This window comes from Pezoporus occidentalis, unplaced genomic scaffold, assembly GCF_034315485.1.
Source record: "Pezoporus occidentalis ecotype Australia unplaced genomic scaffold, CSIRO_AGI_Poc_V1 ctg159, whole genome shotgun sequence".
Classification (NCBI taxonomy): domain Eukaryota; kingdom Metazoa; phylum Chordata; class Aves; order Psittaciformes; family Psittacidae; genus Pezoporus; species Pezoporus occidentalis.
The window spans coordinates 2453770-2466364 of NW_026913415.1; the positions used below are offsets into that span (position 1 = coordinate 2453770).

General features: G+C 45.5%; 1 protein-coding gene across 2 annotated transcripts in view; it reads right to left on the reverse strand.

Moving 5' to 3' along the window:
- The window catches only part of PSTPIP1 (proline-serine-threonine phosphatase interacting protein 1), a 53129-nt gene that overhangs the window by 26850 nt on the left and 13684 nt on the right, over positions 1–12595 (reverse strand). For both annotated transcript variants that reach the window (XM_062612241.1, XM_062612240.1), the window contains 2 exons: positions 7721–7821; positions 4293–4367 (listed from right to left, as the gene is read on the reverse strand). In XM_062612241.1, coding sequence (XP_062468225.1) covers positions 4293–4367; positions 7721–7821 — 176 coding nt within the window. The remainder of the gene's footprint in view (positions 1–4292; positions 4368–7720; positions 7822–12595) is intronic.

A 12595-nucleotide genomic window follows, 5' to 3' on the forward strand; every position in this document is an offset into this window, starting at 1 on the left:
ATTTCTTCCTTATATCAAACCTGAACTTCCCCTCTTTAAGTTTGAACCCATCACCCCTTGTCCTATTGCTACAGTCCCTGATGAAGGGTCCCTCTCCAGCATCCTTGTAGCCCCCTTCAGTTTGTTTAGGAGATAGGACCTCATATGCTTGCCCTGTTATTCCACTCCTCTCCTGGGACCTAGTTTTTGGGAGAGCCTATTAGGCTGAAGGGCTTTTGGTCTGAGCCTCTGTGACCCTCTTGCAGTCTTGCATTTAGATTCAAGTTGTGTGCATCCTTCTGTACACTAGAATGAACTTGCCAAGACCTATAGCACTGCTCAGCGAGATCTGTGTCATGGCTTGGGAGGAGGATTTCTCTCCCTTCCCTATAGGAAGTAGTTTCTAGCAGCTGCAGTGCTCAAGGCAAGGGCAAGCAGCCTGAATTTGCTTGAATCAGTCAGGACTATTGAACGATTGTGCCCTGTGGCTGTTAGGCAGCACTTAAAGGGAACTTCTGTTTCTTGAGCTGGAAGCTGGAGTGTTTGTTTGCTATGCCCATGGTAACCAGCACCAGCTGCTTTCAGAAACCCTGTCCTTGGCTTTTCTGTTGTTTCAGTTTTAATTTTTAAATAAAAGATAAAGGTTTTCTACACCCGTAGGCTCACCATGGCCATTTCCAATGCTGGTTTAAAAAGGAGCAGTGAGGATCTCGCTGAAGTCAGCTTGCACATCCTGTAGCAGTGCTAAAAACTTGTCCCCTGCTAGTTCTCAGGTCAAAGTGTGATTCCTTGTATTTCTGGTGCTGAGGAGTCTGCAGATGGAGACACAACACTGTCCTCTTTTCCCAGGTCGTGATGTTATATCACTGCTGGCACTCAGTAGTGAAGTGTCCTAGAACAGTCTTGGCTTGTCTCTGCCAAGCACAAGCACCCCCAGAGGTCAGATCTCCAGCAGAGGAGCTGTAAGGATACTGAGGGAACAAGCACTAGACAGCATATAGGATGGAAACCTGATGGCTGCTGTCACCTAAATTTTCCTCAAAGCAATGGAGAGTGGCCCCACAGTTGCTGTTACATTTCAGCAAGCCTTCCCTACTATCTTGCTGTGAGGCAGCAGCATATTTCTTCATCTGTGTCTTTCAGTGAATCATAATGGGCAGTTGGATCTATTTATACCTTTAGCTGAGTTCAGCACTTTGCTCCAGCTGAAGCAAAAGTCTGGGGGAGAAGGAAATCTTCTCTGTGATTCACTGGGGTAGAAGGGAATCTTTTTTCTCTACGTATTTCAATATCCAAAGGTTTGAGATGGGAAGAACTGGGCAGCCATCAGGGACTGTGTTTCTGGAGCTGGAAAGAGCTGTTCACATTGGTACTGGGATGACATGGGCACATGAATGGGCTGCCCGTGACATGGAGCAGTGCCACCACATCCAGTTGGGCAGATCTGGTGTTGGCTGGGGCGGAGATGGGTTTGCCAAAAGGCCCCTGCATGGGGACTGCTGCTCAGTCCAGCTTCCCGACACCTCTCCCCTGCTCTGCCCTTCCATAGCGGCTACAGAGCATCACTTGGATGCTCCACCACTGGTGGAGTGATGGGAGGTTTCTGCAGCCAATTCATTCATTGCAGAAGTTGTGCTAAACAGAATTAATTGGCCTTGCAGTTGTTTCTCTTCAGGTCTTCTGGGTATTTTCTGATACTGGAAGTTTTTAGGTGGTTGTTGTGGATGGATTTTCTATGTTCTTTTTATTGACTTTTTGGAAGTGTATTGGGGACCTTCCTGCTATTGAGACCTACTGGGGTGTGAAATGATTTCCGAGGAGAAGTGACAGAAAACCTTAGTATCAGAAAAGTTTAAAAGATGACTGAAATTAAGACTACAGGATAAAAATTTTGCACTAGCAAGAAAATGAGTGATCTAAAATCAGTAGTTCCTGCTCCTCTGCAGCACAGAGCATGGAATCAGTAATTCCTGCCCTTTGCAATACAGAACATGGAATCAGTAATTCCTGCCCTTTGCAATACAGAACATGGAATCAGTAATTCCTGCCCTCTGTAGCACGGAGCATGGAATCAGTAATTCCTGCCCTCTGTAGTACGGAGCATGGAATCAGTAATTCCTGCCCTCTGTAGCACGGAGCATGGAATCAGTAATTCCTGCCCTCTGCAATAGAGTATGGCTGTGAAATGTTCTGCTAAAAATGTTGTCAAATGTCAAATGCAATTGTCCAATGCAAGTTTTAGGTATAAACACATGCACACACCTTCACTAGACTTTATTTGCTCTCAAAAGCTGCATTTCAATATGTGTACAGTCCCGTTCAGCCTCTCAGTCACTTATAGTACTATTAGGACTCATTGTGCCAATAGGGAGTCCTTTAAAGAGGAAGCACTTGGAATAATGCACGGGGATATTTGTAGCATAGTTCTTTCAAGCTTTTCTTATTATAGGTATTGCAGAGGTTCCCTCCCACTGGTCTCCCTGAAGGAGTGTCCTTGGGAGCAGACCTGCTGCCAGCAATCAATGCCACACAAACAAACACAAGCTTCACACCGTATCACAAATCTTAAGGCATTAAACCCAAATACTTCCCTTTGTGAGTTGTTCCAGCCTTTGGATAGACCCTGGTTCTCTCAGATTTTAAAGTGCCCTTCACTGCCCATCTGTATAACCCCTTAAACACCCAGAGAATGCTGGATGGCAGAAAGCAAAGTGTCCCCTCTCTGCTTCAGCACAGAGACAGAGAGACATCAGCACAAAGCTGGTCACTACCAGCTCTGAAGCATGCTTTGTTGGGATATTCAGCCTTCTCTCTCTATGTCAAGCTATAAAATTGAGGGATCAAAGTAGAGCTGGGCCTGAGTCCAAACTTCCCACAACTTGAGGGGGAGCTTGGATCCATATCCCAACTCTGGGGCTTGGCTCTGCCTCTAAATCAAGCTCTTATAATCTCTTAGGAAGAGTCAGAGCCATGAATTACCCACTAAGTCACAGAAGGGCAGCCAGAGCTGGCTGTTTCTGCACACGTTTGCTCTGCCTGCCTTGTGTTGCCAGTAAAGAAATGGAGGTAGATCCTTTGGTTAATCCTGGAAATCTTTGCCTTTACTTTGGAAGAAGCTGTGCATCATTCATCTGCTATTTTAACTTCAAAACATTTTTCTTCTCCTTCCTTTCCTCTGATCAGGTCAGTGAATCGAGACACCAGGGAAGGTAGAAGCCATCTCCAGCAGCCTTAGCAAGGAGCCTTGCTATACCTTACTGCATCACTCAGAAGCAAGGGAGAGGCAGAGGCCACTGGGGGAGGAGAGGCTTGCATGTTCTCTATAGTCACCCTCAGTGCTCCCTGCACTACCAGGCGCCTGGGTAACACAAGTTTCCCTGTTAGCCTGGATGTGCCACCACCAAATGGATAGCAAGTGCTACGGGGATTGCCTTGCACTTCCATGCCGTGGTGGTGCAGGGGTTTGAGGTCAAGCTTTCCCATAAGCTCCGAGCAGGAAACGGAGAGTGGTGAATTAATGTGAAAAGGAGACTGCAATTAAGAAATGAGATACAGGATGGATGAGGATAGTGGGCCCCAGGGATCAATAGAGCTGTTCTGTGTTTGATTGAGGTCTTCTCTTTCAGACTTGTCTTCTGTGACCCCAAATCTTCATCCTCTGCCACCTTATTACTGTATTATTACTTGTTGCAATAATGACAGAATGTCTCATTATTGCTGCTACCATCAATAATAGCAGCAGTTTATCAGCAGTGTTTATTAAGTTAAATTCCATGCCAACATATATCTTCCCCTCACAACACAATTTATATGTGATCTCAGATAGTAGTGGTAGAAGACAGAGAAAAATCTATGTCATTTTAGTGTATTCAGTAGTTCATTGATTTGTTTCAAATTAAGTCCCTTCAAAGAGGTTTAAAGTTTGTGTTCCTAAACTGAGCCTTTTTCCTGCTGCAGAAAACTGATTTTTGGTGTCTTTACACTTTGCATTTGTTCTGTCACAGTTTCTTCATCTCCACCATTTTCCCAGAATTGCCAAGCCACCATCCTAAACAATTCACAACCTTTTCCGTTCCATTTTCCCCCATTGCTTAGTTTGGTTTTGGAAGCATTTTTAGGAATCCTGAAATGAAAAATTTCCCAGTGAAGACCTACTGGGAATTCCCAAATAGGACTACGGTGTTTCCCCCTTTCTTCCTGTACGCTGCTCACTATAGTGAGCAGCTTATGGCCCTATTCACAGGCAAAACACAGGAGTCTGATATTGTTTCCAAAATGCTTTTGTTTGCATTAATAAGGACAGAATTCCTTACTTGATTTCCGTTTGTCCTCCTGCTTTTCGGGCGATTTGAATCAGCTCTTTCCCATATCTCTCTTCTGCTTGTGCTCTGTTAAGAGAAAAACTTCACTCAGTTTCTCTTAGTGGTACCAGGATCACATTCACGTAAACCTTGTAATTGCATCTGAGGTACAGAACATGAGAAATACAGTTTCTTTACTTTCTCTATCTCAGTTCTCGTGCTATGATTTACCTCTCAAATATTTGGAGAGCTATTTCTAGAAGAAATGAGGGAAAAGGAAGCCCGTCGCCATGGCTTTGATTACTGTGGAGTCCTATGGACAACTCTGTCCCCAAAACATTGGATTTCATTAGAAGAAGGGGTACAGAAGTGTAGCAAAGATGCTCTTTTGCAGCAAAAGCCAAAAAGAAGAGAGCTGACTTGACCCATCAAAAAGAAGGCTGGGAGGGGAGGGGAGAGTAGCTTCTGAAGGACACGTTTGAGAGGTTGTGAATAAATGAGAGCAGGCAGTAGCAGTAGAAACATGAAGTGCAGCTTGAAAGAGCTGCGGTGGAGGCAGAGGGGGAAGGTGAGGCTGTGATAGTTTTGCGGAGGGCACAATACGATGCGATGTCTCACCTAATGGGGAACCGGAACTGGTGACTCGGGGAAGTGGTTCTGTTTCTATGGGTAATAAAGAAATACGAGTACTGCTTTGCTGTTTCCCATTCCCCCAGCTCTGGAAGAGATTTCTGTTCTCTGTTATTGCTTTTCTCCTGAGTGCAAGACCGGGGGGGAGTAAGTTTTCAGTCCTTGAGTAGCTGCTGAAATCTATTGAATGGATAATGAACTGATAGCCTGGTGCTAGGATTTGGGGGGGAAGGGGGTGTTTGGGGTAATTCCACTTCTCAAAAGCGGTTTCAAAGCATTTCAAACAGTTTTGAGTCTGAAACTTGGCATCTTAGAGAAACGCGCTCTTTGTTCAAGGAAGGCATTTCCATGTGGGTGCGAGGCCATGCAACCCCGCTGGCTTGTTCTTCCACCCATCCTCCTGCTCGGCCACACTGTGCTTTATTATTGCTATTGGTGATTTCCAGTGGTTTGGGGGCAGGTTTCGCAGTGTTCAGCACGGCAGCTGTAGGACACGTCTCTGTTTGGGAACACTCGAGCATGCATTCGGCTGTTCCTCTGCGCCTGATGGCTGGGAGCACCTTGTATTGTACCAGTGGCTCTGGTGCAATTTCACTGTTTTGCAACCATCTTCCATGGTTGTAACCATCTTCCTGACCTGTGGCAAGCTCCTCCTGGGGACTTCCCCCAGTCCCAGGTATCTGTCAGGCTGACAGAGTAGCAGTGTTGGTCATACAGCAGCCTACGGTCACTATAGCCTGGAGCAGAGGCTGCTCTTGGCCTCTGTCTATGGCTCCCATGCATCCAATACTGCATGTGCAGTTAGTTAATTGCTGTCATCCTGTGCTAGAAATGGCTGAGTTGTAGTGGGCTGTTCCTATGTCACTGCTTTGGGATTCCTCCTAGAAGAACAGGGTGCAAAGTATAATGATAGGCCACATTGAAGTACCACTTTATTTTCACATTAGATGGATGGAGTTTCATTGAGATGGAAATATACCTCAGAGACACAATGCTGCAGAAGTAAAATAGGTTAATTTTCTTCTGATTTTTATAACAAGAAACACAAGTGGCAGAGCCTTTGCTTAATGCCAGTGGGTGTACAGCAATTAGAACAACCCCAGTGCTACGGTCCCACTTGGCTTGCTTGGTACACACAGGCTTGCTTGCTATATGACAGGGAAAAAACCTGGCCAGCTCTTAAGTCAGTCCCAGCTCCTGCAAAACCCTTGGATCATCTCTTCCTGAAAGCTCAGGCATGGGACTAGACTAACCCAGGGTCAGAGGAGTTTGACAGGGGGCTGGCACCATCACTTCACATCTTGGTGCTGCCTTTCCTAATTCCAGTACTGTTGCACACAGCTTCTAGGTTTCCCTGTCCCATGAATGACATGAGAACGACCTGAAGCAAACATCCTCCAGGGATAAACTGAGGCGACACCTTCTTTCTGCAAGTCAGTGAAGTCAGTGCCCACTATCTTTTCTCCTTTTCCTCCTCCCCCAGCATGCACATACATGTTTGCACACTCACTGAAATGTTTTGTGGGTGTGCAAAAGTTCATGGAAACAGTCGTTCTTGTGGCTTTCAGATCTGCAAGATGACCATACATGTATTTTTCTTTGTGGGAAGTCTTTTGTGCCTCTGCCACAAGCCAGGAAGAACCTTATCCTGTAACTTGCAGAAACCTCTAGAGTGTTGTGTTAAAAAGCACAGGTGTATTTGGCATCAGAAGCGTGCTGCCATGCAGAGCCTTCCTGAAGCCTGCAATGAGTTCTGATCTCGGTAAGTTAGGAGTCACAAAGGAGCTGTTTCAAACAGCTGAAGCTAAGTGGCCATTGGTCTTCAGGGCTTGTGACGCAAAACAGGTTTCCAGTGGTGGTCAAGAAAAGCAATTCAACTAGGTTCAGATTTTGATGGGAGACTCTTCACACCCTGTGAGATAGTCAACTTTCAGTCTGACCATCAGGTCCCCTCCAAAGTCCCTGTGTTTGAAAAGCAGTCTTCAGAAAACCAGCCTACAACCAGATGGGGACAGCCTGGGAAGAAAAAGCAGGCTGTGACCGAGGAAGGCTGAGCAGTATTCACAAGGAGACAGTTCTGCAATGGGCTGCTCTAGGACTACCTGCTGAATCCATAACCTGTATGGTGTGGTCTTCCTCCGGGTCACGCATGAGCATGTATGTGCCTCATGCTACACGTTGGAGCTGTTAAACCCAGCCACTTAAACCAGAACCACATCTCGGGTGTATTTTTCCAAGTAAGAAGTACAACACTGAATGGCAAAGGAGCCAGAGCAGCTGTGTAACATGTGTTTTCTCACCCACAGAAGTGTCAGCAGCCTACAGCAGCTGTTGAGAGGCACCCAAGCAGCATGTAAAGGATGGACATAAAGTACAAGGTTGTTACTCAAAGTCTGGTAGTGTTGGTGAACGATGCAGGCTATCTTGGGAAAGGCTTCTGTTATATGGGTTTGTGTTAGAAAAACGGGCCGTTGTTGGTAGCTCCAGAAAACTGAAACAGTGCCCGTGGCAACAGTGAGTTCAAAGAGAAAGGAAAATGTGCAAGTGATTTGCTCCCTGCAAAAGGGGAAACTCAGTAGTGTTACTTGGGGACGTGTGTGCTGCTGTGTGATTCAGGACTGATAAGACCTGGCTCATGAAGGAGCTCTGGGCTTCTTGCTTTTTCAACCTTCTGGTTTTCCTGTTTGCTGTCTATATCACAAGGCTCGGACTCAAATTACCAGGTTCAGAACCAGCCTGCTATTCCTTTCCAGATGCCAAACAGGACAGGAACCAGAGGCTGTTCAGACCTCTCAGTCTGATTCTCTTACCTTTGCTTGAGCAAATCCTCCACATCTTTGCACATCTTCCTCCCATCCAACAGCCGCTGTACAAGCACCTCGTAGCCAGTGTGGAGGGTGAACTCCTTGCACTAAAGACAGAAAGATAAAGAGTTGAGCTCATTTGTGCACTAAGTTTGCAGGTTTACCAGACACCTACTGTCAGTCGTATGGAGCGAACTGGGAAATCCCAATGGATTTAGATTTGCCCAGAGCAGTGGTCACTGGGACGGGGCTAAGGGCACAGGCAGGGATGAGGTCCCTGCAAAGTGAAAATCTGTAAAAGTTTTTATTAAACCAAGTTTGGGTTTTAATACTGAGAAAGTGAAGTGGGCTGCACATTTTGCTGTGTGGAAAGCAGCTCTTGCTGTCTTTTTGGGGAAGTCACGGTTAGCTTTGGGTGTGTGTTCTTTGCAGAGCAGAGATATATTCACAGCTCTTAAGGACAACAGCTCCTCTTATCATATGTTCTCTAAAACGAATGGTCAGAGTCAGCTCAGTGGCACAGGACTCTCAATAAGACAGTGACCTGCTGTGGAGGTGCAAGAGGAGAAGAGAAGGATGGACACTGATCCACAGGGCAGTGGCACAGCCACCCTGTTACTGGTGGGGTTTTTAATGGGAAGATGCGAGAAAGTAGGCATGTGGAGAGCTTAGGAACGTGGATGTGGGATCTGCAGGAAATTGGAAGTGTGTATTTCTGAGATGCTTGCTCATGAGTGCTGCTTCCCTTGCTTTGGCATTCACCACCCCATCTCCTGTGCAACACATGGGATTTGCTTGTGCTTTTGGGTCCTTTTGCAGCCTGTCCTGTCCTGTGACCCCACATGGCAACTGGAGCCAGCCAAGGTGATCCGTGGTTTCCAGCCACACCAGACAGGCAACGTTACAGGGCTGGGAGGTGTTTGCTGCCCCAAAGCCAAGGCTCTTATCTCTTTCCAGGGCCCCGTTCCTCTGCGTGCTGTAGGACTGCAGTCCCTCCCCATCACACTAGTCCATGCGTCAGGCTTGTCCCTGTCCATGTGATCTATCAGAGCACACCCCAGTGCATCTCAGACAAAAACATCCGAGTAATGAGAAGAAAAACAATTAGTCTTGTACTTCCTTTGCCATTTTCCCAACTTCCAGATTGCACTGCAGCAATGGTAAATCAGAGCCACAGCACAGCCAGTGCTGCTGAGGAAATAGTGGGAACCCACCCAGAAAGGGAAGGGAGGAAAGTTCCGACATGTTCCGAGTGTGGCACTGGGAGAGGATTTCTGTGTTCTGCTCCTGGTCCTCCCACTGACTCACAACAGGATTAGGACAAGCCATTTTTACTTTGAGAGCCCCAGCTAACCAGTACATAGTGATGATGTTACTGAAAACGTAGTGAGGAATGTTATCTGGGCTTTATGTTAGAGCATTATGGTAAAATCATGGACTGTGTAACCATAAAGAGAATGAGTATGTTCCTTCCCTCAAGCAGTTTATGTACAATATAAGTGCTTATATATGAACTGAACACAGTTTATACATCCATCCACTGTCCCCATAGCAGTTAGCATTTAATAAATGCACTAGTTTATTGCTTCCCACCATGACTGTGAAGAAAAGAGCTGTTAGAGTTTTGGGACTTGGGACGGATCCTCTGTCAAGCAGAGGTTGGACACTTCTGCTTGTGGCTTTGCTTCCTTATTGCTGGGACTAAGAGGAATAGGGCAAGCTCTGGGGATGAATGGCAGTGGCTGATGGCAGCCTTGGTGCTGCTCACCCAGGCCCTAGGGCTTCTGTGAAGATTTGCAGCCCTGGACTGCTTCAAGAGCCAGGATCAATTTCTGCAGAACATCTTTGCAAACCTGCAGGTTGTAGTAACATTTCCAGTGCTACTGTTCTTGAAAGCAGTAATTCCTGCTTCCCTAATGGACACTCTTATCACAAGCAGGGGGAGAAAGGAAAGACAGTGGGATAATGGTCCACAAGAGACAGAGACAAATGCCTCTACCAGCAAAGTGTCTGTGCTGCAGACAAGATAATAATGTAGATAAAAGTATACAGAAACAGTGCAATGGATCCACTGTTACCACTGTTGCCACTGCAAGAAAATAATAGGATGACATATGCTCATCTGATGCATATGATCACCCCTTAAGAAACAGGATCTCAAAACCAAAACATCAGTTTTCCTAATGTTTCCAAGGGCAGGTTACACACACATCCCAGGGAGAGATCCTGCTATGAAATAAAGAAGAAGCAAGGATTTGCCATCCATAGAGCAAAGCAGGAAAGGTTCTTGGTAATATCCTGACAGTGAGCATGTCAGTTCCCCCCACTCCCTTTTTCTTTCTTTAAGGGTATCCCAATGGAAGAAGGCATTGCTGCTGTAAAACACCCTCACACATTGCTTCCTCTGCCTGGCAGAAACCACTCAGGTCGCATTCTCCACAGCCATCTCACAGCCCAAACATTTGGATGGTGTATTTCCAGATTCAATTCACTACATCCCATAGCTGTGTACACAGCTTCCTTGTCCCAGAAATGCTTCCCAGAGGTAAGTGAAATGTCATACGGGCCTGTGTGACTCCAGCAGTCAGGCACGCTGCCACGAGCAGCATCCGAGAGTGTGAGCACACTGTAAAGTTACTCTGACATTTCTGTTCAACATCCCTCTATGTTTAGTAAATGCTAAAACTCACTTGAAGCACATCTGAGTTAAAGGATCCTTTGTAAGCTATGCTGCCCTGCAGTCTTCTTGGAGCTCTGTGAACAGGCTTGCCTCCAGGACATGCACCGGCACTAGTGCCAAGGGAACAGGTTACTGCTGCTCCCCACTGCCCACAACAGATTCTCTGCTCCATATTTTTGCCTTCCTACTGCCTTACTTCAATGAATTTAGAAATGAAAAAGCCAGATTTTACTTATGATAACTATAGGAATATTTTGGTCCTTTAATGCACACAGAAAGATACTTGTTTGAATGTGAAATCTGTAATAGCACTTGCTCATTCCTAGATCGCAGGCTTTCTACCAAGCAGGGGATGGGAGTAGTGTTCTCACTGTTCATTCTGTGCCCTTGTGTGCACATACGTATGCCAACTGCAAACAGGCAGTTCCTTACTCAACAGTTTTTCTTTGCCTGTTGCCTGCTAACATGAGTAAGACTTGAACTTGTTAAAAATGGAGCCACTGCAGCCGCATCTAAAGGAGAGATGAAATCTCCTCTTACGGAGACAGCAATCCCTGCTTGTGAGATTCATCTGGGTTTTGTCTCTATGGCTGATCCCTGTAAAGGGATTTGGCTCTAGACAGATCTTAAAAGGACTTTGTACTCATTTACTCTTTCTTTGGTTTGGGGGGATCCATCTCAAATTTGCTTTATTCTCCTCACCCTGTTTTCCTGAAGAATATATAAGCCCTATCTCAGAAACCACAGCATCTGCACCCTAAATCAGGACTGCCTCAGCCTCCCAGGCAGCAGATCTGCCTGTGGTCTAACTAGCATGTGCAACTGTCACCTCGCAGGGTACAGCAAGGAGGGAGAGGAAACACAGACAGTTGACAGCCCCAGGATTAGATAAGTTTAAGCTGCCATGGTCACTCACCCTGCAACATTGCTGCTTAATTCCCAACCACAGTGCAGCCATAAATCACTGAGGCTTCAGTTTACTTGCACAAATATTTCCCTTCTATTGCAACAGCTTTTTTTGTTCTTTTTCCATGTGTTGTACATCTACATCCTCTTTCAACCTCTCCTTGAATCCAAAATAACCTCCTTTGCCCTTTCCTGTGATACTGGTTCTTCATTCCATCGATTCCCTTGTGTTCTTATAGTACCTGTTCAAGGCTGAATAAGTCCCTGCTGGACAAGGATGATAACCTATTCCAGAGAAGGCTAACTGATGCTTCATACCATGGCATTAATGTCTGCTGCCTAAAAAATACTTCTGGTCCATCAGAGGATTGTATTTGCCTTCTTCCACTATCAAATCATACCTAATTGAGCTATGATCTATCGATGTACCACAATTTTCTCCTCTCCTGCAATTTTACTTGCTGAGGTCCCACAAGGTATTGGACCTTTTTGCTACTGATTCTTACTCTCACTTCATACTTTGAAACTTGCATTTTATCTGCTTTCTGTTACCCCAGGCTTGAAGGTTATCAGCAACCTCCTGTACAATATTTCATCCTACCTATTTGTTTCAACAACAGCTATTTCCAGCCCATTCTTTCTGTCTTATGCCAGTATCTCCAATGAATATACTGAATGAAATTAACCCTGAGACCACCTCTCGAGATCCCTTCCTCCAGCTCAGGCATTTCCATTCCAGCACAAGCCACCAGCGTCTCATCCAGAATAGTGTCTGTTCTGCTGTGTCTGTTCAGTCCTGTTTTGTTATTCTTCTCTAGTTTCTTAAGGATTTCCTGTATAGCACCATAACAGACACGTATTTTCTTTGTCAGGACAATCAAGACAGCAAGATTGTATCACATTGAACAACTGTCTACCCTTGCTAAGCTGTCTTGCCTTTATTCTATTTTCCATTTACCATAGGCTGTTAAAACTGCCTTCTTGGACACCTCTCAGCTGGGACTTCATGGTGATTGGAACTAATGAGTAGTAAAAGAACTATTTTTTTATTAGAAATTAGAAAAATGCTTTAGTTAGGTAATAAATACATTCATTAAATGTGTAAACATCATTTGCTTACAGCAAAAACAAGGTAGTTGCTTGGAAGGAGGTGATTTGAATCACCACCACTCATTCGTTTCATTGCCAAGAAAGTGATTCCGCTTAGTCAAAGCGTGTGCGGTTGTGAAAGAGGATTTACTCACTGTTATTTGAATAAAAAAGATTAGTTCATCTGCATTGTCCAGCAGACCCAT